The sequence below is a fragment of the Poeciliopsis prolifica genome, unplaced genomic scaffold, assembly GCF_027474105.1.
Source record: "Poeciliopsis prolifica strain line A6 unplaced genomic scaffold, Auburn_PproV2 SCAFFOLD018, whole genome shotgun sequence".
NCBI lineage: Eukaryota > Metazoa > Chordata > Actinopteri > Cyprinodontiformes > Poeciliidae > Poeciliopsis > Poeciliopsis prolifica.
In genome coordinates, this window is record NW_026562393.1 from 8,844,681 (window position 1) to 8,869,960 (window position 25,280).

Consider the following 25,280-nt stretch of genomic DNA (forward strand, 5'->3'; position numbering starts at 1 on the left):
GGTGGGTGCTCTCCAGAGCATTTTTTTTTTTAATTCCTTTAGAAAAGTATGTCAGGAAAGATGTTCTACATTTCTGAAATACTAGGGCAGTCTCACACTAGGTGCAATGTATATAAACTCACTTCCATATGTTAGTTGAAAACTAAGCGCAGAGGGAGTTAGTTGTTATCACTCCTGTAAAGCTTTATTGGTAAAAAAAGACAAATTTCTCCTCGTGTGCTGAAATACATGAAAGGATAGAAAAGGTCAGCATCCTCTCATCTCATCTGGCCTTCAAGAACAAAAGGAGCAGCCTCTGAGGTGTGATAATGAACATCCTGAGATCTCCCCAGCCCTAGCTGAGAGAGAAGCCAAACCAATCATGTTTTATTTTAGAGAATTCAGGAATGCTTGCTGGCAAAGCAGACATACAATCAATTACAATGGGAAAGTGGTAAAATGAGAGGGTTAAGTGGAGTTGCTGTGAGAAGTCGGTACTTTAACTGCATAATGCAACAAAAAGTGATCTGAATTTGTAAAATGATTCAAAAATTTCCACAGAGGGTGTCAAGTATGCAGAAAAGAGTTACTTTTCTGGAAGCTGATTGAAATAACTTCCTCCAAATACCAGTGAATGTTGACATAAAACCTTGAGGCTTGTGAAAGAAAACTGGAGTACAACTTCTTTCAGTATCACTACGACCCAAAACTACATCAAAGCTAACAAAAGAATGACTTATTAGAGGAAGTGTTGGAAAAGCCCATGTAGAGCCCAGATCTGAATCTGATATGGTGGTGCACAGGATATGGCCTTGCAATATGACATATTTAACCCTACCATAAAAAAAAAAAATCCAAGCACTCTGTATCTATGGATATGTTGTTTTTTTGTTTTTGTTTGTTTTGTTTTCTCTGTACTGGTTGGCCAGTTCAGAAAAATTGGTTAAAACTTGTAATTTCTTTCAGCGACGAAGCATGACATTCAAACAGACTTCGAAAGTCACGCTGTTCCATTTGATCAACCCAAACCACAATTCAACCACATTTAGACATCAGCAGACATCTTTATGTGGATATATTTTCACATTTAATCCACAATTGTATCATGCTGTTGGATCCAGAAAAACCTGCTCGTAATAGCAATGAACAAAATCTGTGACAACAGAGTTCAGTGCGTGGTGTAAATGAGTTTGACATTTATGCTCTACATAACATCCCGGGGGATGTGATCGTTTCACTTATCTGGGTAAATAAATCCTGCAGTTTATAAACTAAGAAAGCTCTGATTCTACAAAGTGAACTTCTACGAAATCTACAGATTGTTTTCTCAGCTTTCTGTAAATACTAAGATGGCAAGTTTAATGGTAAGTTGTAGTTATTTCATCTCATTTTGATGCCATTTCTTTTAGCTTTTGTTTTCTTATTTAAAATGATTCTGCTGATATTTCCAACTTGAATGTGTTGTTCCTACATGACTATACAAGAGGCCGAGCGCTAAAATAAGAGGTTCATATTATGGAGTTCTCTGTCTGTTTGACATATGGTGTCAATTACCAGCTGATGGGGTTGCAGAGGTAAAAAGGCCAACCTATATTGGCCCTTCCCACACAGCTTTGCACAAACACCTATTCATCGGATTCAACAAGAACAACTCCTACTCAAATCCTAAAACAAACTAAAGCTTGCGGAGGGTGGACAAGCAGCTATACATTGCTTCTCAAGAAAACGTACAGACATCTCACTGTGCTTTTCATGTAATTTCATAAAGTGACTCTAATGCAAAAATTGTCGAAAGTTTATTTAAACTCTGTTTGCTTTATTTAGATTTTTTTTTCATTGACAAAAATACAGACTTCATATAGAAGTGTGAACAATTCTGGAATGTGAGTATTTTCCATGCCTGAATAAGAATAAGCAAATAGATATGGAAAACAATTTTTATTTCAATTCTTTATTGTGAACTACCCATTTATCCATTCCTCTATGTTTGGCATGTAGTTTCAGAACACAGTCTTAAAGTATAACTAGATGGTTCTTTGGAAAAACAAAATACTGTAGATTAGAACATCTAATTGATTTAAAGGATTAAATATTTTGTAATTCAAACCACAAAATTTGTCATTTTTAATACATCACTTTATTTAGGTAGTAAATAAACTAAGTAGTAGAAATAATGTTTTTTTTGCAACACTGTGAACAACAAACAATGGCGGAAATTATACAATCATTCTGTATTATCTTATCATCATTTAGTCAGTATCTGGGGTGAATCATTCAGTGTTGTAGTGTATTCCCAGCCTTTAATACGAGGAGCAGCAGAATTTTGGTCATTTTTTTCCTCATGTTATTTTTTTAATCCAGCAAGTATCTCTCTCCACAGCAAGCGTCACTGAAAATAAATTTAGATTATAACTTTTCTTTTGCAACATTCAAACTTTTTTTTAGTTCTCAGATGTTAAAATCAAGCTATTTAATATTATATTTGGATGCATATATTTTCTGAGAATAGATTTTTGCACATTAATTAGTTAATTAATTACTTTTTTATTTTTATTTTAACATAAATCAAGCCACCAAATTTCACCTCAAAGTTTGATAAAAGCTAAGTTATACATCACCTGGCCTTAATTTCAAAAACTGATCTTTATGGATAGAGATAGTGCCCAAAACTCCTTTTTAAAGGCCCAGAGAAGCCATGAAGCAGCTGGTAAAAGAAAGAGATGAAGATGCCTTTCTACTAATGGTTTCTGCAGATTCCAGGCCTCTGTCTTTTTCCAGCCACACTGTGCTGATTAAATTATGACGTTAAACCTGAGGTGGATTTTAGAGGCAAACCATCTAAATCCAAACATTGTACATAAAGTGCTCAAAACAGGCAGTTCTTCTAGGCACAACCCTGAAGCCTTCTCACATAAGTTTCATTAATCTGTGCCAGGAAACAGATCCAATATTTCTGTAATATTTCAGTAAACTATTAACAATGGGACAAAAGTCGAGCATTAAAATGACCAAAGGCTTGGCAAATGAGAGAAATAAATCTACAAAAGCTGTAGACGAAAATGCATCAAAATGTCTTTTGATATATTTTGGGTTCAAAAGACCGATTGAAAGCAGAAAAAAAAACGTGACTACATGGCATGTCTGGTGAGCGGAGATTACAAATGCCACAGAAGCAGACAGGGCAAATCAACTTTGCCTACACACAGACTGGAATATCTGCCCACATTAACCTCACAAATTATGGTACATTTTTTACAAACGTATGCCTGGTAAAATAACTCTTGGAGACTCCATTTTCTAATCGAACATTCGTCAACAATTATCAAGAAACAAATTATTTGGGGAATGCAAACCCTACGCAGACAGAAAAATGGCATGAAAGGAAACTACAGCCAATTATGGTTAGGTAAAACAATTTGACCCAAGAAAACAGAATTATTTATCCTCAACAGTGTGCACATGTGAACAGATATAATCTATGCACATATATTTGTCTTACTGAGAATTTTTTGTTAATAATGTAGCTGGGTCTCTCTCCTTAAAATGATATTATCTTTATTATTCATGTCTTTGGAAAGAGAGGTCTATGGTATTTAGCTGGCATGAATTTGAACTACCATTCTGAGAAATGGTGGTGTAGTCTTATAAAAGAAAACCTAAAAGCAGAAGAAAGTAAACTAATGATTGTAAAATGAATTGTGAAAAAAAGAGAAAGTAGACATTGGAACTTAAAGTGCCTTGTGGATGTAAAAGGAGAGCAGAAAATCTATAAAGATGCTTTGATAAAATGACAAAATTTTACTTTTTGACCTGCATGCAAAACACAATGTGTGACGGAAGCGACACTGCACCTCAAGCATACCATCTCAACACGGCAAGGGCAGCATCATGCTGTGGGGAATGATTTTCTTTAATAGAGGAAAAGAAATTTGCAGAAAACAAAGGAAGATGAATGGAGCTATAAACAAAGCAATCCTAAAAGTAACTTGTTAGGGTCAGCAAACGACTTGAGACTTGACAGGAGGTTTACCTTTCGCCTAAATAAGCAACCAGCACTACGATGGTTCAGCAAACCATTCATGCCTGTCCCGTCTGTTTGACCACTGTCCAGACCTAAACCCAACTGAGTTTACAGACTAATCAGACAATCTCCATCTAATCGGAAGATAAACCACGTTTCAATCTTCTTTTACTTCAGAATAAAACTCTACTTTCTACAGATACCATTAGCAGAAAGGCATCTTTAAACATATTGAGTGCTTCAGAGCTGTAAAGTTCAAAAATATGGAAAAGCTCAAGTGAAATAAACCCTTTCTAAGACACAGAGCAACCCCTCAGTGAGTGATTGAAATAAGCACATTACCATAATTGTCTCTACACAGACTGTGTAACTAGATAAAATTAGCATTTGAATATAACCAGCCTGTTACTGCTTTGGAGACAAAGTTTCTCATTTTAAAATGAGAAAAAGAACTTGAGAGAGAAAGAGCAAGGTTAATGCAAGAGAGTTTGTGGACACGTCTATCGTACAGTGTCATTTACTGCACTCAAACAGCAGGAGAGAGTCTTTAAATTTTAAATATATTTATATACAAGTATAAATGGATCTTGAATCAGGTCAAATATACTGACTCAATGAGGATTCAATGACCAAATATATACCGGTAGTTCTAAATAACAGAACAGGAAAAACTAATGAAAACAGTAGAGCAATAACTTTAAAAACCTGATGCTCTGAACTTGTGCAGCAAGGGAGAATCTTGGGATGAATCCACAAAGTGTTTTGTGGATTCATCCACAAAACAGGTGTTAAAAAGTAACTGCAAGGCAGCTAAAATGCATTTTGTATTTTTGATATAAAATTCATCTTTATTATTTTATTTGTTAACTGAAAAAATTGCATTTCTGCAGGTTATATGTGATAACCGTAGACAGTAACATTCTTAAAAATTACATCTCTTATTAAATGTCTAATTTACTCAGATTTACTCTCTAAAGACAAAAAACAGGAGGAAACAAAAATTCTACCAACAAATGTATGAAATGAGAAATCCTATAAGGCGACAAATTACTTGTAGATTATTGAAAGTGATTTGGACTGTTTGCAAAATACGACAAGATAATACAAACATCCATAGATGGAAATAAATCATCAAGTTTAGAGAAGAAGTACCTCTAGATCTTTCATTTGGAAGTTGTGTGTGGAAAATAACTGAATTATCTTTCTTTTACATATATGTATTTTGCTTGATTTGAAAATATGTTTATATCAAGACCTTTGTGCCAAAAATATTACAAGTTGCATCAAGGAAAGACAAGGACTGAGTGTGGATTCTAAACTGTAAAGGTTGAACAATGACTAGAATCCGAATATATAGCATAGTGCATCTTTTTCATTGTTTTTGATTTCTAATCCTTATCGGTGAACTTGGAGGTCCTTGCTGCTCCTTTGTCTTTCTAGCCTAAATATTTTCAGCAACTTTATGCAAGAAAATCTGCACACATCAATGTTCCATATCTTAAAATATGTTTCCATTGCCCCATCCAAACCATGAGCACCTTTCTTTGGACAGACATGCACACTCACACCCACGCACACAGAAAAGAAGCAAAGTTAGTACCACTCACTGTTTTCTTGTTCTGTATGTTTTTCACCACCTGGGTAGAAAAGCATTGCATTTTTGACAAAAGACAAAAAAAAAAAAAAAAAAGATTTTAGGAGCCGCTGTCACCCAGCAGCAAAGGATTAGTGTTCAGGTTGATGAGACTGGCCAATTCTGAAGCACAGCTCACTTTTGCTTTCAGTAACTTCTTGATGGTCTGGGCAGAGGCCAATGATCTTCAGCGATCATATTCTCGGGTCAGAGAGTGCATGCTGCTCGGAAATAAATCAGTGAAGGGTAAAGAGACCGCAGCTCATTGGAATGAAAGGTAACACTGGGCACACTGAGCAAAATGATGTCCTGGAAAAGGAGCAGAAATATAACTGTTTGTTGAAATGTGGTATTCCAATAAGAAACACAACGTGATGGCTGATGCTATAACAAGAAGATTGGAGAGGAGTGGAAGCCTCGAACAAATAGAAAAAAATAACTGAGTGTTGGTGAGGAAATTATTCTAGTCATTCTTAAAGTAAGACTCCATGCCAAACCTATAACCATACATCAACAAAGCTTTAAAAAGCCTGACAACAATGACAAAAAACAAAAAAAACAACTGCATCTGTACAGAAACTGAACTGTTCCTTTATTGCATTAGCTTAACTGTTAGACTTTGTATCTGAGTTGTGGTCTCATGTCTGGTTGGCAGCAGGGATTTTAAGGCTCTTGAGCCAATGTCAAACTGGGAGAAGATGGTAGTTTTAGATGGGGGAGGGTTTATGGTGAGGATAAGACTTTTTTCCCCTCATTTCTCCCCCCTTTTTGGTCTGCTGTTGCCTGCCAGTTCTATCAACATCTGGCACTGTTTATCCCCTAGGCTGATAGTTCAGACTGGAGAAACACAAATACAGATACTGAACTATGAATAGGTGAGGGTCCACTACACATTTAATCACTATTACATTGGGCACTGAAAATGTTTAAATGTATATCTGTACGGTGACAATTACAAATAATCTTGAAACTGGAAGGTGTTCCAGAAGCAACTGTGCTCGTCTGAAAACCCACAAACATTTTCTCCCAACTGCAGGCAGCCTTAAAAAGGCACATTGACACAGGTTAATGATATATACATGTCCCACTCAACACATTCAATCTATCAATTCACTTCACATTGCTTTTGTGCTAAAATGACAGTTTAGCATGTTTCAATGCGATTGCAGTGAATTGTACAGACAAAACGTACAGAAAAAAAAATGTTCTCCTGCTTCATAAACTTAGTGACTTTCCTGGAACACCATAAGAGTTTATTGACAGGTCTTATTAAAACAGGCCACAGTTTGGGGAAGGGACAACAACCAATGCAGTCACTCTTCTGCTGTCAATGTCATTGTAAAGGATGAAAACACTTTCAGAATACTAGAGAGAAAACTCACATTTGGTGAGTCTGTAAAACTTCAGGGATATGTCCTTTGGAAAAATATTGTGACATATCTGCGGTTCCTTCAAACTCCATGAGAGATAGAGAGGGTAACACTTCAGTCTTGATAGGCCGAACAAAGTACAGCATAGCTTTTCTGTTTAATTTTTTTGGGCTTTCACTTTCTTTCTGTTATGGGATTGGGAAAAAAATGGCAGTTTTCTGCCATTTTAACAATGCTAGCTCTGCTTCCCAAGCTTACCACTAATCTTTTAAACTTCTTCATCACTTAGTTTTTGTTTTAAAGAACAGGTAAAATTGTTTTTTTGTTGACTGCTCTTTTCACAGACATAGCCTATCAATAACTACTGACATTTCACTGAAGGACATCTAGAAAAAAATGCTATGGAATATTTAAATCTTGCTGTATTCAAATCTTGGGTCATGAGACATGAGATGTTTACTATTTAACCAAAACAGCCTGACACTCAAAAGGCATAACAATATGAAATTTAACACCTTTCATTTGAAAACATTTTGAATGACATTTAAGTCTAAAATTAATCATTGTATCTACAAAAAAAAAGTCATTTTTAAGCTCCATCAGCTTTTCATTATAAAATAAAAACATGCAAGTTAAAAAAAATGAAGTAAGTAATTAGTGTCCCAATAATTGTAACGAGAGTTTACAGAGCGCCCTTTTTTCCTGGAGCCTGGTATCTGAAAGTGACAGGCAGAGAAAACGACAGAGTTCATGGGACAATGAGACCCATTGATACGGTGGAGACAGGACCGGGCGCCTCCCGTGTGCCGAGGGCAGCTGACGGTGCACATAGGCACCATGATTAGTCTGCATTACAAATGGCTTAAACAGAGCTGTAGACGTGAAGGTACAAAAAAAATAAAAAAATTCAGAGAGAAATCGAAACCTCTACTGCTTTCGCTCTCTTTGTACTCTTATAATTAAAACACAAGATGAAAGCTCCTTGCAGCAGCTCTCAGTACTGTTTTCATGATCAGAATCTTTAAATTAGTCTCTTTCTTGGCAGTTCTTGCATGTCTTTTTTGTATTAAAACACATTCATGGTTTATGGCAAAGGAAGCAGCTAACACTGATATGATGTGGTCTGTAACAATGTTTAAAGCTTGAAAATCAAATATTTCCAACAGGTTAACCTCTAAAATCCTCATCTTTTCCGGCACAACTCCCACTCTACTGTTTTCCATTAATCCAAGGGAATTCCATTTAATTTCAGAGATGAGATGCGTTGGGTCACTATTATTTTCCACAAAAAGTAGCAGACACATAAATTTGTAGCACGGAGGCCATCTGCAGGTCTTCTTGTGCAACTGCAAATAAATCATCTTAACTGTTGCTTGTCACTGAGAGCAAAAGGAATCTACATTAAAATACAATGCATGTGTTTTCACATATGACTATCTTCTGAGATAACTCTCTGCAAATACTCTTAATCCTCAGTTTAAACCTTTTGTTGAAGATTTGTCTAACTTACAAGTCTGTTTCGTTTCTACTTTAGTAACATTTCAAGTAAAAATTGATGTTTTGGGATGTACCTGTCTGTAAATGGAGATGATCATCTCTCTCAGATGATAGTGCATGGGGGTCATGGTCTCACTGACAGAATCCAGTGCCAGGTCTACCTCTTTCTTCCTCTTGTGGCCATCGGGGAGAAGACGAACCACTCGCATAACAACCTGCAGATAAGCAGAAACAATGCACATGCACTTTATGCAGTACTTTTTAAAGGGATTTATATTATTGACTCTATAATGTGTTTATATATTTATGTTTTAACAACGTAAGACATTTTGAACTGACATGTTGCTGCAATGTGCTATACAAATAAACTTCATGATTGATATCCATGAACTTTAATCATAAACCTAATTAAAGTTTCTCCACAACTACTCCGCAAACTGTAATATATTTTCTCTGGCCCAACAAAAACTAGTGTAAAGCTGTGAAGAGGAAGAAAATTATGAGTGTGTGTCTGTGTTTTTTTTAAACTCTTTACAGAAAACACACATATCAGATACAAACCCATTTGTTTTGATGTACGTTTTGATCTCAAAAGCATGCATACAAAACAGGAGACATTTCTCTTGGCTTGGGTTTGAAACTTAGGTCAGTTGTAAAGAACACAGCTTGTCTGTCCTGACCCAATTAGCGCACTGGTGCAAATGTGTGTCATTGTGTTCATTTATAGTGTTGACCCCGCAGAAAAAGGGAGTGTGTCCAGCAACACATGCACATGACGTTAAACCATAAAAACAGTGTCACAGAAAGCGGTCACTACATTTTTTTATTATTATTATTCTTCCTTGGTGGCAGAAATTGAAAAGTCAAAAAGGGGACATTGCAGACAGAAAATGTTTTTCAGTGTTTTTGATGCAAAAATTATCTCAAAATTTGTCCCAGATTGCACCAAACTTCATTGTACATTATTTAAAAATTCATTCTTGGCTGTTATATCTCCCACTGTAAGTCATTGACTTGGGTTAGCAGATAATCAAAATATTTACCTAAATAATAACTGATAAGGCAAAGTAGGTCGGTAAGGTCATTTTATTTACATAGCACATTTTAAGCAATAAAGGAAATTCAAAGTGATATGGGAGATTTCAGAGATTTCAGTAGTATTGAAGACTACCTCAGGATCTATCAATGCACACGTGTTTATTCAACCACTCTGGGTAAGCAAGGACAATAAATGCATAATTTCTTGTTTAAGAACTTTGAATTTTCAGTCACTTTACCCAAACTAAAAACCACTAATAAAAATAAGTCAACAGAGCATGAGAAAACAGACCAAATTCAAGCATAGCATTTGCTAACTATGCAGGACTATTGAAATTGTCCATTGACTTTATTATTTTCAACTTTGTTGCTAATGCTCTGTAACCTTCAGGCACTATAATCTGTGTTGGATGTGAGTCTCCACTGCAGTTAGACTCTAACAAACAGACTCTAAATCTGAATATTGACACTGTAATTACAATATGTCTGTGAAATACTGGTCAGCATTATTATTAACATGGGTATATATTATGGTTTGAAAGGTTTTAAAAAGCAGCTACACTTCTTTTTGTCAGTGGTAAACAATAACCACATCAATGTATCTTCATTTACAGTTGGCGCATTTCCTCATATATGCATCACCTACAAATTCCATAATACTGACAAAGTATCCAGCTTGAGGTTATCTGATTGAGCAAAACTAATACTAACTTTTAAAGTTTAGGTTTTTAACAGTTCTGGATGATATCCTATGCTTTTAAATGGCTACATTTGTCCACCATGTTTACCAAATTATCAGCAAGAGAATCTTTGTAGAGTAGAGTTGAATGTAAAGCAAGTAGCAGCAAGTTAAAGTCAAAAGAAATTGCCTGCTGAGGTTAAAAGCTCTAGCATGAAGCACATTTTATAGGCATAAATAGGTGAAAGTAGAGGTTATTTAAAACTGCTTCTTTTCTTCCACTGAATAATGTGTCAGACTTAGCAGCCATCACAGCATTTTTTTAGCAGTTAATTCAAAGGGGATTACGACATCCTATTTTTATAGGCGGTTGAATTGGAGGCTGACAAGGTTTCTGTGGCGACCGTTCTGTGCCTCTGAGAAAATCCAATGGACACACTGCTGTGATTGACGTGTGGTATTGTGTGGCTGCAGAGTGTGGCCTCCTGTGCTGAGGACCCAACCAGCAGGTTCCAACCACTGACTCATTGTCGATGCTGAACCAAGAGCGAAAAAAAACCCAACAAAAAGATAAAATACTGCCTCTAATTAACAGACCAGAGGAGAGAAGCTATGTCTTCTAACAAGACTTCATCGCTGCTTTCAATTTGAAGCACTGACTGTAAACCCAGTGGATAAACCGCACAACAAGGTGTTTTTAAATTATTTGTCTTCAAATGGATTAAGTTGTGTCTCAGCTCAAGTTGCTCTCAATAAAATGTCAACAAAGCACCACCTTCAGGGAACGACTTACAGACAGAGTTTACTAACCCAAAACTCAGAGTGGTGATGAAAGTGAAATAGAAATAACATTGCAGTTTCACAAATTCCCAAAAATATGTTTCATTAATCCCAACCCACTACATACATAATTTGCAAAAGTCATCAGTTGTAAAATTAGTAAACGCTGGATTTTTCCCAAGACTAGAAATACATGTAAACTAATGGGTAAAATTTTGTGCCTGCAAAAATGTTTTTAAATTACTTAAATAAAATTATAAGAATAATTTTAAAGCATTTTAACAATAGAAAATATGTAACAAACATTTACAACAGATGATTACAATCAATTCATCCAAGAGCTGAATCTTACTATGGATAAAGAGTATGAAGACTTTAAACAAATGGTTAAATGTAGAAACTTGTCTTGAGTGCACTTGCTCATTTTCTGTAGAAATAAATATATTTGTATTGAGCATACACACCTCAAACTCTCCCTTTGTGTACTTGGCATCAGGAACACTGACAATCTCATCATCTGTGCACTCTGGGAAGCCCTGCAAACCCAGGTCAGGTTTCAGTTAAAAAAAGTCCTGAATGATGCTGTTGTGAAAGCCCAAAAAGAGAAGTTTAATAATTCTGCTACTTACCTTAAAATGCCAGAGAGTGAGCACAGCAATAACCATAGCAGTTGTAGTTCTGCTTTTGCCATTGGCGCAATTAAAGACAAAAGCTGAGTGGGAATCTTCAGCTAACGCATTCTTTATGGCCTCATGAAGCTTATCAAAATCCTGGGAATAAAAATGTCAGAAATTACTATAGGATATGTTGGCTTCACTGAAACCGTTTAACTGTTGCCCTATAAATTATGTCAGACCATGGTTTTATTAGGACACTGATGTCCACATGACATTTAAGAGGTTGAGAAATGACATGATGAAATTTGCTTAATATAGTCACTCAAATGTAATTACATTTCTAACCACCAGAGGGAGCCTTAAACTTATTTTTTATCCTGTCCAGACTGAATGCCCTGCATCTGATTTCCTTCATCCATATCTACTTATTTTTAAATAAAATGTCTGTGCCATCTTTAGTACCTCATTAGTACTCCATTACACCCAATGGTACGTCAGTGATGATGGATGCTTACTTCTTCCCGTGGTGAGCTACAGTCCGGCAGAGGGATTCGTTTGTACACGAGGCCTTGGTGGGAGTCTTTGTGCTGGTTGAAGATCTCCTGAATGGTCAGGCAGCTTTTAAACATCTTCATCTGTTTCTCCTGCTCCAGAGTTACCTCCAGCCATTTCTGAGCTCGCAGAATCTCTTCCTTCAGTGAGGTTTCCAATTTCTGCAGGACAAGTGGGGACAGGCACCCATTGTAATTTGAAAAACATAAGTAAATTCTTTCATATGCATTTGTTTTCTTCTTCTTTCCTATTTTACTTGTAACAACTGCGGGTCACTTGTTGGGACAGGGATGTGCTGGTCCAGACACGAGGGTTCCCTGGGAAAGAAGATTTGTCCATTTCCTTCGAGCGCCAACTCCTCCTGCACATTGACCCACAAAATGTGGTTGTGCTTCCTCTTCTCATCCATTAGGTGGGCAAGAACTGCTCCAATGGCCTGCAGAAAGAACGGTCAAGATTTAGGCAAACAGACCGAAGAGCTTTCTGTGGTGAGCGTCCAAATTATCATGAAACATTTCAAAAGGTTTGACGTCTAGACTCTTAATGCCAGATAGATTGAACCATTCTAAAGTCAATATTGATGGGTATTTAAGATCATTGTCTTGTTAGAATACAAAGTTATTTCCATGTTTCAACCATCATTCTTGTCACAGTTTTTCCTGGTTTAGTTCAACTCATCTCGATCAATATTGCTTAAAAGTAACAATAGCCTATCATTTACCTATACCATTTACACAGTTTTGTGTTACAAATGGAAAATGAACCCCAAACTCATTCAAACTGATTTTGGAATGAAGAAGGAAGGTTAACAATAAGCTTAAAAGTTGCATGAACCACACTCAGCAATTTGGGGCTAAACAAGTGATCTAACATTTCTAAAGAATTATACAAAAATCCTTAACATGTGAAAGCATGTGGTTTCTCTGCAACAAGCTAAAGGACATCTATCCAAACAAGCATAAATTCCAGACTACAGAGCACTCCTGTTGCATGCTCTAATTTCAGAGAGAAAACCAATTTTGTACTTCTACAAGCCACACTGGATTATAAGCTGTAGGTGTCCCACGTTGCAATGTAAGATACTTACATGGAAAGATCATTGTCTTGAGGATTTTTTAACTTTTAATTTAATCCGCATGGCAACATAAACAAATACATATTGCAAATGTTTTTTTCAAACAGTTCCTGTAAAACGGCTACCTTTAGACATAAGTACTCATCAGTAACACGCGTTGCTTATGTTCACCGGAAAGCAACTTTCCAGGGCACAGGTCTAAGACTTCCATTTTTTTATTTTTTATTTAAAGGAATATCTCAAGCTACGCACAGTGCAGCCATACAGCTGCAGGAGCTACTGGATTTACAATACCAGTCCTGCTCTTGATTCATCGCACAATTTCATTGGACCTCTGCAAATTACTCATCAATTGGTTGGTCTTCCGTTACGAGGCGAAATGTTTTTGTTGGCACAAAAACAAACACACATTAGCTGCATCTTAGTATAGGATCAAATGCATCATTGAAAATTTTAAACTAATCCATATTTCAAGCTGTTAATGAGAGTATATAAACTGATCATGTCTATTCATTTTCCCAGCATCCTCTCAAAATGTAAGCAGGAGCAGATTATTGATTAGACAGAAACAGAATCTTTCACTCATCTCAAGATGCTTGACTTTCATCTCACAGACAGATGATTAAAATCACTGGTTCTAATTTGACGACAGAATCAGCAGCTGCACTTCACCTCTGATGTCGGCTGAGCCACTCCATAAACAGGCATCTTGGGCACTCGTCTGAAGTTGGCCACCTTCATCTCTTTGATTGTGCTGAGCACGTCGGGGGCCAAGTACTCATCTGCAACCTGCTCAGACACAAGGAGTCACGCATTAATCACAGCGCCAACAAATGCAGAGTGTGTGTGAAGATACAAATGAGAGCTTAGGAGGCGGAGGGTGGCGTGGGGGCACACCAGCACCTCATTTGAATTGAAATTTATCTCACCGTGAGAAAATTATTGATTAAAAAAAAAGGTAAAATATTATTCAGATTTGAATACATTTAGATGTGTTCAGGAGCTTAATAATTTCATCATGAGAATGGATGCTGCAGCAGTGCTGTTAGCCAGTGTTGCACTTATTTTATGTAGCTAAAATAATTTTCAGGATTCCTAAACATTTTCCCATGTTAACATCCAAAGCTTCTCCAGAATCCCATTTCCAAGGTGAGTGGATTACTAAAAACACAGGAAAAGAAGGAAGAAAGCAAAAAAAAAACAAGGATGGAAATACCAAAATTAGAACAAGGATGAATGGAAACAAATGTGGAATAAGAAAGGACACAAGGAATAAAGAAAGACAAAAAGGAAGGAGGACAGCATTGGGATAAAGAAAAGACTAAAAGGAATCAAGTAAAATGCATGACCCCTGGATTGTTCAGAAGAATGACTTGGTAAACAATCTTTAATTCTTTTTTCTGTTTTAATGTAACTTCACACTCATGGAGAAAAATGCAAATATATTGACTCATTAAAAAATACAAAATAAAAACTACAAAAACAAAAATAGGTTACTTGATTTTAAAGACAAGAATGGTCTGATCCAACACAACATGCCACTATTTCTGGTTTTACATCAAAAAAGCAAATTTAATAATTAATTTTTAGCTTAATCAACACAACATACTTGTGTTGAAGTATGTCCTTCAACACAAAATGTAGAATCTAAAGCCAAAATCCCAAGAACTTCAACAACACGAGAAAATGTAAGCAAAATTTGGCGCATGTTTTGCCGACTTCTCGGTTCCTCACCAGGACGCGGGCTCCTTTGGTGAGCAGCTCGGCAGGAGCAGACAGCTCGGACACGTCCATGCAGGCCAGCAACCTGTACAACCAGGCGTGGCAGCACATCCACTGACTGAAGTTGGACATAAAGGCAAGGGGATACTGCAAAACACAGCAGAGTCACAGCCGATTTATCACAAAACTGCAAATCGTATTAATAAAGTTGAAACAAACATTACCTGTTCATGAAGGTAAGCATTAAATACAATCAAGTAGAAGTAGCGCTCCAAGCTCTGCTTTGTTCTGTTGAGAAAGTACTCTTTGGTAGCACTTCCCTAAAAGTAAAAAAATAACGTTTGATTTTCTGTTTAACAGAGTCATATCTGGTACAAAGTGGTGAACTTTTTTTGCTGTCAGCAAAAAAAGTCACGACTTACTTGAGTCTGGTAATCTTCTCCAATCCCTTCCAGTTTACTTGCATTCTCATATATTGCTTCTTTAATGTTGTGCATCTCTGAGCACAAGGTAATAGCATGGTCCACCTGAAAAGTGAGCAAAAATACTTGTTATGACCTCTTTAAGGCAATTTCAATTCAAGATATCACACAAACATGTTTAAAAAACATTTAGAAAACTAAAATGCAATACTGGAAGGTTTATTTCTAACTGAAAATGCTTTAAACGTCCTACAAGGCTTCCTAGGTGAGTTGGCAGTATGAACAAATTAATCAGATCAAATTCCTTCTGATCTCTGGGTAATAACTAAAATTCTTAGAAAGCAGCATTGAAATAAATCAATCTTCATCATTCAGAGGAATCTCTCTGCACCTCTCATGTTAACATCCAAGGCCATCATGAAGACAATCACATCTGATATTCCACCAATGGTCTGGATTTCATCAGTCCTGGCAGTAGTTTTTTGTTTTATGCACTAAACATTTAATTAAAGTCTGCTATCTGGCTCCTCTACAAAACTGAAACTACAATATCTTGGGTTTCTAGGACAAATGAAAAGTGTGCTCAACTTGGTGTTAATAAATAAGGTGTGATTTATATAACATGCACAGATCTCGGGAAATCTGCTCACTGTGCAGTTGACGCCTGACATGGAGCAAAGCATTCGCGTTTATTTGTATGTTGTGTGGGTAATTGAAATCTAATCACAGCTGGTCATTCCAGAAGCAGTCAAGATATGCATGCTAAAAACACATCTCCTCTATAAATTTGTTTCTTTAAAAATGCATGGAGAAAAACATATAAATGAAGCCCACTGATATCACAACAGAAAACCAACTGGTAATGTCGCACAGAGCGAGATTTACCCCATGAGATCATTCTCACAAGTCCATCTCTGTGAGTAATCACAGTTTTGTGCTAGAAAATCTTGCAATTCCACACATAATTACATCTCAAATGATTGGACATGATGCTGGAGAAAAACTAACCCAATCATAAAACCCCTGTGAAATATGGTGGTGGCAGCATTATGCTGTGGGAAAGTTTGTGAGAACTCATGGGAGGATGAACCTGCAGCGTACCTCTGAATGAAATTCTATAAAACTGAAAAAGACTTGAAATGTTTACCTTCAACCAGGACAAAAACATTAAACGTACAACCTGCTAAAATGGAAAGCCTTACTGCAGATCAAAGCAATATTATTTGTTAAATTGGCCCAGACTAAAATCAAATTGATAATCAATTGCAAGCCTTAACAATTTATATTACTGACATTATCCATCAAATTTTGCACAAAAAAAAAGATGTGCAAAGCAGGACACATCTCCAATATGCAGATCTTTCAAATGTGCATATTCTGCATGCTTTTTCCAATTTGTGTACATCATTACCTCTTCCATAAGCTGCTGTCCATTAGGCAACCTTTTGATCAGATTCTGGATAACTTGGAAAAGTGGTCTTGGCTCTGAAGTACCTGCCTCCCCAACTCTGTAACAAAAGGCAAATATTTAACATTTTATTCCATAAATACTTCAATAGAAATGTCTTTTGGCACTGTACTATTAAACAACTTGTAGGCGTGGGTGAGTGTTTAAACTCTTACTGTGGTGGGGGATGTGAGTCCCCTGTGAGTCTTTTCATGACTAGCGTGCCCAGAATCATGGCTAGGTTGGTGCGGCCGACGCCCACCTGGCAGCTGAAGACCAGGGTAGGCGGCAGTCTTCTGGACGCGTTGCGGCCCAGACACAGGCTGGGATTCTCCTACAAAGCAGAACACATCAGAGAAGAGAGAGGCTGTGACAGCAATCGGTCTATAATAATAAAAGTGGGACTGCGCAGAATGAAGCCAAAACTATAGTGATGTAGAAGTAACATTCTGCACAAAAATCATGTAATTTTCCCAGTTTTAAGAAGCCAAATACTATCAATAGGAAGGATTTAGAAATCTGAAACTACTTCTACATGAGTCATTATGTTAACATCTTGGAAATAATAAGTGAGCGAGATTTACAAAAAGGCTGACTAAGAAGAAAGAGCACTGCATTAAAAATCTGTTTTAAAAAAAAAAGTACAAGCCACTTTCCAACCACATGGAACTCAATCAGCAGCTGCAAGTCACTCCAAAAAAGGGCAAAATGAGAAGAAGAAAACATCCTGAAGGGCAGGACAGAAAGCAGGCCGTGCAATGACTAAAGAGCGGACATAAAGTGACTTCAGACTTTCTTTCTTCAAATTTTAATCACATTTATGACGTAATTGATTGCACATGCAAGACAGATTTAAACATAGATTAAATAAAAGCCAGTGTGACCTTTTCACCACCTTTGTGACAGAGTGCAGACACCCTGCAGTATTCTAGTCATTAATAACTCCAATGGGAATGAGATTCAGGAAGAAGAGCATAACCAAAAAAGGGTAGCTTAATTGTCAGACTGAGATTTTTACATATGCTTACCCTGAGTATGTTAACAAATGCATCTAAATCTTCTTCCAATGGCGCTCCCTCCATTGGTAGTGGTAATCTGAAGTACCTGCAGTGCAACAGACAGTTACCCAGAGGGAAACCTGCAGCCTTTGTTATGTCAATACTATTGCTATGTAGAATATAAGCAAACACTTAAAGGCAGATGAACTTCTGCAAGTCCTCATTTAACTTATGAGGGTGAAAAGCAGGTTGGCAGTAAACAAGGAGGTATGCAAGACATAAGATCAGAATCACTGGATAAATGGAACTTCAGCGCATTAAAAAAGTATTCACATCCCTCAACTTTAGCCACAGTTTGTCAATTTAAACTCTAATGAGCTTTAATATGACAGAACAATACCAAGTTATGTACATTAGAAAAAGGATACAAGGTTCAACATAAATCCTTCTTTAAAAATTTTAATTTACAAAATTATATATATATATAAATTCCCTTCTCACCCACCGCGGGTGGTTCTTATCCTCTGAGCTCGGGTCCTCTACCAGAGGCCTGGGAGCTTGAGGGTTCTGCGCAGTATCTTGGCTGTGCCAAGGACTGCACATTTCTGGACTGAGATTTCTGATGTTGTTCCTGGGATCTGTTGTAGCCACTGCTCCAGTTTGGGGGTTACTGCCCCGAGGGCCCCGATGACCACAGGCACCACTGTGGTCTTCACGTTCCAGGCCCTCTCCAGTTCTTCCCTGAGGCCCTGGTATTTCTCCAGTTTCTCGTGCTCCTTTTTCCTGATATTGCAATCACTTGGTATTGCTACATCTACCACAACGGCTTTCCTCTGATTTATATATATATATATATATATATATATATATATATATATATATATATATATATATATATATATATATATATATATATATATATATATATATTTAGGACAACCATATATATTTATTTAGGAACCATTAATCACGCAATCCATAAACTGTATTTATTAAAAGTGGTAAAAATACTTTACTATTAAATTTCAAAAGTTTGTTGTTTTTGAATGGATATATTTCTCAGCAAATCTCTATTTTTTTCACAATGGAAAAAAGTTTGTCACAATAAAAAAAAAAAAGTTAAAGAAGTTCTGGTTGCAGTTAGTAACAAACAATTTGATTTGGGGGTAAACAACCAACATGTGCATGATGAGGGTGCTTTGCTCAAGTAAGACCAAAAACGAACTTTTTGTCCTACTTTCAAAACAGTGATGTGGTGTAAACCTTATACAGCATACCACTGCTCTGTAGGTATGCTCTTCTTTAGCAGGAAGAGAAAAGCTGGTCTGAGGGTTGGGTTGGGTCATGCGCTCAAAGGCAATGACAAATCTGTGTCAAGAATTTAAAAATGTTGCAGATCGCCTTCCACTCAAGCTGATTGAATTCAAGTTATTTTAAGAAGAAAGGACACAAATGTTGAGCTCTAAATGTGCAAAACTGGTCTGCAGAAGAAGATAGTTCTTTGAATTACAAAACACGTTGAGGTTTGTGGTTGCATCATGATGAAATAAGAAAAGGTTCAAGAAGCATGAAGAGAAGCAAGGTACTGTACATCAAAGCATTTTGCTTCATTGAACAACCTTCTGTCCCTTAAACGGAAGTGTGGAGATCATGTCAATAAATCAACAAACAGGATGCCCCCATCTTCAGTAGGCACACACCAATCAATCAACTACTGACTGGTACTGGCCTGTTTACAGCTTGGCCATTTTAACAGCTGAACACCCACTCAGATACTTAAGTCTAAATTATTTTCAAGTACCATAGCAAAGCAGCCAGTTTGTTCCAGCAATACCACATTTTTAATGACTGAAGAAAACTAAAAAAGATTAAGAAAACATTACAATGGAGACAAACTATCTAGTAAATTTTATGAAATAATTATAGTTTATTTTCAATCTGAACTTATTTGTTTAAATGTCTCCATGTCTAAGAAAAACAATGCAAACAAAATACAGGAAGCCATGATGTGTGAAAACCGACAACCAACCTGTAACCTTGCATGGTGAACATCGGCCTCTTATAGACCTCCTCCGTCACGTGAATGTCCTCCTCGCACGTTATGGACATCTTCTGTGGCTCATCTTTGAAGAACTCGATGTCGTTGTAGACATATAAGGTGTTTTTGCTGAGCTTTGCAAAGTCGTGGAGCTGTATAGGAAGAACCTTCACTCAGTCACATCTCAAATGTTTTTATTCTCCTATGTAGAAACTGAATATGTTTGCTACCTCATTTCTGATGCTCAGCTCCAGGCTTTCTACTGTCTCCTCTCCTTGCAATCCTTGAAGGTTCTCATGTAGGTTTTCTTTCCTACGCGGGGTGTACGGCACAAAGTCGTCGTCCTTATGAAGGAAAACCACTGGCTCCTCTCGTATGCAGAAGAAGATAATCTCCTGCTGGGAAACAGAAACGTAAAAAACAACATCCAAGTGTAATATTTCTTGGGGAAACTAGCAGGATTACATATTCATGCATGGAATTTAGCACAAGTATAAATAAGCCTTTTGTAGTAATAATCATAATGTCTTAGTGGACACATTAAGCTCAATTCAACATTAAGAATTGAGCTTAATGTTTGCTCAATTCCTCAGCTGAGCCATAGCTTCCTCCGAGGACTCAAATATTTACTGACAACACTGAAAGAACGCCACACATTCCAACACGGTAAGCTCTTTCCGATCATTTGCTAGCCATTTGTGTCAACGGAAGACAAGGAGTCCTCAGTTCAAGCCAGTCAAGTTTAAAAACAAACAAAACAAAAAAAAAAAGAGAGAGAGACAGAGAGATCACCTGCTGTCCTTGGGATTGAAGTCTCTGGAGAACCTGTTTGAAGCCATTCAAGGTTGGCTGACCCATTCCATACAGCGGGTAGGTTCCCTTCACCTGGCGGAAGTTGGGGGCTCCATAGCTGCTTGTTGTGTTTAGCACATCTGCTTTGCTGTACACATCCTGCACCATGAAGTATTCACCCTGGAAACAACATTCATCTGAATCTGAAACTTTTAACCCTGATAAAAGTTTTCTTGTTTCCCCTCTTCTTAGTCATTTTACAAGTTCTTGACCTACACTGTTAGCAAAAAAACAACACAGCTGACACAGTCTGGCTAGTTTGTCTCAATAGTTTAAATCTCTGCTCTGCTTTTCACACTCTCCTGAACAAAGAATCACCTTAAACACCTCAGACACGTATATAAGTGGGTCGACATTTGAGATACTGCTACAACTAAGTCTTCTTGTTTAAAAAGGGTAATCAACAATCCAGACTAAACCAGGTATAATCAATACCAAAGACAATCAAAAATCTAAAAAAAAATTTTAAATTTAAAAGTTAAAGATGTGTATTCAGGAACAAATTAGATGCATTGGGAAATCCAGTTGATCAAAATCAAATTTTTTTTTCCCCAATCAGCTCAGTATCAGAGAAACATTTCAGAATCAGAAAAATTAGGTCAGAGAATCCACAGAGATGTGAGAAGCTTTTCAAAAGGACATTCTCAATGACATTCTTAGTTCTTCATGGGGATTCTACATAGAGGGGAAAAAAATTGGGAAACTCCGCTGAATATTTGATCTTCAAAACAAAAAGTAAAACATGCTTTTTATACTTTTTGAGGAAACATACCCTGGTTTTCTCCCACTTATGAACAGAAGTTTCGGGTTAAACCCCAACAAAAAAGTTAATGCAGGAGAGGTCACAGAGTACATCAAAGTCTTGTTATTCGGGTGCCAACAGTTCTGTTTCAATGACTGCCTCTGATCACAAAAAAACGAATAACAATGTTGCAACACAGCACTGCAATTTGGACATGAAGATGTGAAAACAGCAGACAAAGAAACAGGTGAGATTCCTCCACAGCTTTTAAAGATAAGGTGGCACCTTGTTGTGACTTAATCAAGCTTGAAGCTTGAGTAGCCCTTACCTTAACCAGGTAATGCTCAGGCAAGGAGTCCGATATCCGACCAACCTTGTAGTTGGCTTTTAGGATGTTGTCATGGATTTGAAACTCTTGTCTGCAGTTATAGCTGTGTAAAACACAAAAAAGGGGCATGTTTAATTATCAGCTACTATTTGCTCGGTCCAAGCAGACAAACGAGATGATAACAGGGGCAAACGTTTCGCCTGGATGTTGGAGATGGGTTGGATGTCACCACAGTGATCAAACAGGATTAACACCCAACTGTGAGAACGCAGGTCAGCAGGAGGGACTTACGTGATGACGACCGGGGCAACCTTGTTGGTGATAATGGACTTGGCTTTGCTGTTGTGGATGTTGACCATGTGGACTGGACTCATGCTGTTATGGGCCATCCCGTTGGCGTGGACGTTGTCAAGCGGCGGCGCTACATCAACAGGCTGTGGGGCAGCGCTGGCAGTTGTACCCATGCTCCACAAACTGCTGCGAATTATATCAATTTGAGACTCAGAGACAGGAAGAAAACACTCTTGAATGTATGCGAGGGTGACAGCAACAAGGCCTAATGTCACTTAAAAAGAGGTTTAAGTTGTGAAGAGAATGTCTCACACTTCAGCAAGATGTAGAAGACAGTGGTGGTAGTCTGTCAAATTAAATTGAAATTAACTAAACAAGAAAATGTGAATTTTACAGTTATTTGCAGAGCATTTTTCAAATAAAAAAAAAGGTTTTGTTGACAGTTGGTGAGTCCACCACATCTATGCATTTTATTGTTGTCGTTTAAACCAAAATATTATCTCCTACACAAATACAATACATTGGCTGTTGGCTAGCTCATATCAATAAACCTCTGCCTGTTTCAAAGAAAAAATCATCACTGAGACATTTATTTCACTAGTTTTTGCAATACCGCTGGATATTTTTAATTATCAGTTAGTAAATTCTATTGAATATTAAAAATTATATGCACAAAATTGACAGTTTTGTTTTTAACAATAGGCTACTATTAACTACTATTATTGTTAAAATTATACTAGATCATTTAACAATAATTATCTAATATGATCATTGTTTTACTAGATAGCAGGTATAATTATTTGTATATTTTATATTGTTAAAATAAAACAATTTTAACAATATAATTGCTAAAATTTATACTAGAATATGTTAATAATAATTAAAATGATTTTAATTATTTAATAATTAATGAGTTAGATGCCCATCAAAACATCTAACTGATCAGCTTGATGTATTGATGGTATAATTTTAAAGGGGCAGAGCACAAAAAGCCTGAGAATACATAGTATTTTCCACACTACTTTCTTTTTACACACTTATCAAAACCTGGACAATACTGAAATCAAAAATCCCAGCCTTTTCCCAAACATTCTTAATGGCAATTAAATTTCTAAAACAACCCTGGAAGACAGAAGAGTCCAAAACGAGCAATAATATTAATGCTTATTAGACCAGAATTATAAAACCGTGAAGCAAAGCAAAACAAAATTTTTGTAACTTCTTTAATAGATTCAGAAGAACTCATAAATCCGGAAGCCAGAGATGCTAATGAAAGGTAGAACATGAGGTGAACGTGAGAAGGTCAATCGTTAAGATTTACGTTCTCCACCACTGAAACTAATGTAAAGTTCCTCACATTAGAATCACAAGCCTGGATGTATTTTATTGACTTTTATATGCATAACTATTAAGTAGAAAACTGTGAACATAAAGTTTTAAATCAAGTTTTACACCAATCAGATTTAAAAAAAAAAAAAAAAAAAAACTGAGGTTCCTGGCAAAACTTGAAACTGCTGCTGCACAAGTTAGTCTACAGGTTGTTGCTAGGTAACCAAAGAATGAATGAGTGAGTTAGCTAGACCGTGAGACGTTGAGTAGCTAATGCCTTTTTATCTGCCTACATCCCCCAGAAAGCTGTGTGGTTCTGGATCGGTTTGGAGTTTAGTGAAACTATTAAACATTGAATCAAACGTATTACATATTTATAATGATCATGTGTCTATCGCAATACATCTTGTTATTGATTTAGTGGCTGAAATTAATTTTAAGACAACTTGCTTTCATTTGGATTTCAAACATAGGACATTAGAGAAAAGTATAAAAATGTTTCTATTGCACCCATGCAACTTAAAATAGAAGCTCACATGAGCCTGCCACGAGTTCCACACTTATCTCCTTCCGTTTGAATAAAACTGTTTTTTTTTCAGGACACTCTGCAGATAAACAAACCCTCAGAGTCAGGAGCAAAACATCAGCCCTAATTCAGGAAGCTACAAATAAAAAAGAACTAAATGCTGAGTGTAAACAATCCTCATCATAACCCAAACATGTTTCATTCAAAATGAAAACAAACTCGTTGCCACACAGTTCAGATGAATTCAGCCATTTAAGCTCAAAGCATCTCTGTGTGATCTCCAGCTTTGAATACAATTCGTCTCTGGCTGTGCAGAGAGAGATGCCGGATGAGTCACAGCCACTCTCCTCGTTGTTGCGTCTGGAGGTGAGTGGGTAGATCAACCTTGTAGTCAGAAAAGCTTTCAAGCCAATGAAAAGATTCACTTCTCTGAACCGCAAACTGTTAAAACAACAGGCTAATTTTTTTTTTTCTTTTCCTCTCCGGACATTTTAAAATCATTTTGCAGCTTTTAGGCAATATAAATAAAAAACAGAAAAGTAAACTCCTAACCCAGCTCCCACAAAAGCAAGCAATCTTTTTAAAAGAGCAGTTTGCTCCATCTGCCCACATCTATTTCAGTCTTTGCCACAGACCAAAAGCATCCTAGCTGCCAAAAATCTGCAGCCACTACTAGAAAAACAGATGAAATTTTTAATTTTTTTTAAAATAACAACCCTTTACAGCACGACGCTCCACTAAATCTGATATCTTACAAATGAGACGAGGAGCGATCTCCACATCCAGGACTTTTTCTCTGCTGCTTGTTTTCCGCCATGGTCCGAAAAGAGTGTGAGAACTTGGCATCCCATCTAAAGAAGAAATATATTCCTCTCTGGAATCCCGTCGCCCGCCCCCCTCAGACGGTGGGAAACACCCCTCACGGGAAATCAGAGTCCCTGACAGCTTGGCATTCAATGAAGAAAAAAGAAGAGAGGAAGAAAGAAAGAAAACTCAAAGTTTTCAGACAACGTCCTGCTCTGCTGCGTGCTATCTCCTGTCTGAAGTCGGGAAGTGGATTTAGGCAGGAGAATTGAGTCTCTACGGAGGGGAGTGGAGGAAGTTGTCGTACATCTGGTGGCCAGATGGCTCAAGTTTAGCTCTCTTCTCATAGGGGGCATGCAGAATAAAGACTTCTCGGAGAGAAAAACAATATTATAAGCTGTAATTATAAAAACATAACTTTTATACAACTATTTTGATTTGTTACGTCATTATTGATTAAACAAAGCTTAGAAAAGTTAGTATCAGTCAGTTGGAACCCGACAATGACTAGACAAAGAGTACATGCAAACAAATCTATTT

General features: G+C 36.9%; 1 protein-coding gene across 8 annotated transcripts in view; it reads right to left on the reverse strand.

Moving 5' to 3' along the window:
- The window catches only part of pald1a (phosphatase domain containing paladin 1a), a 45,210-nt gene that overhangs the window by 11,799 nt on the left and 8,131 nt on the right, over nt 1–25,280 (reverse strand). For 2 of the 8 annotated variants that reach the window (XM_055042928.1, XM_055042927.1), the window contains exons 2-18: nt 22,082–22,267; nt 21,791–21,893; nt 20,661–20,840; nt 20,099–20,266; nt 19,860–20,020; nt 17,861–17,936; nt 17,009–17,166; nt 16,797–16,893; nt 15,386–15,490; nt 15,188–15,283; nt 14,976–15,110; nt 13,914–14,030; nt 12,423–12,602; nt 12,130–12,327; nt 11,627–11,767; nt 11,462–11,533; nt 8,575–8,715 (exon numbers count right to left, since the gene is read on the reverse strand). In XM_055042928.1, the coding sequence (XP_054898903.1) occupies nt 8,575–8,715; nt 11,462–11,533; nt 11,627–11,767; nt 12,130–12,327; nt 12,423–12,602; nt 13,914–14,030; nt 14,976–15,110; nt 15,188–15,283; nt 15,386–15,490; nt 16,797–16,893; nt 17,009–17,166; nt 17,861–17,936; nt 19,860–20,020; nt 20,099–20,266; nt 20,661–20,840; nt 21,791–21,893; nt 22,082–22,254 (2,301 nt within the window). In that variant the 5' untranslated portion in view covers nt 22,255–22,267. Of the gene's footprint in view, nt 1–8,574; nt 8,716–11,461; nt 11,534–11,626; nt 11,768–12,129; nt 12,328–12,422; nt 12,603–13,913; nt 14,031–14,975; nt 15,111–15,187; nt 15,284–15,385; nt 15,491–16,796; nt 16,894–17,008; nt 17,167–17,860; nt 17,937–19,859; nt 20,021–20,098; nt 20,267–20,660; nt 20,841–21,790; nt 21,894–22,081; nt 22,268–22,393; nt 22,536–24,571; nt 24,609–24,691; nt 24,992–25,280 lie in introns of those variants that run through there. The other 6 variants (XM_055042932.1, XM_055042925.1, XM_055042926.1 and 3 more) reach the window with 6 other exon arrangements.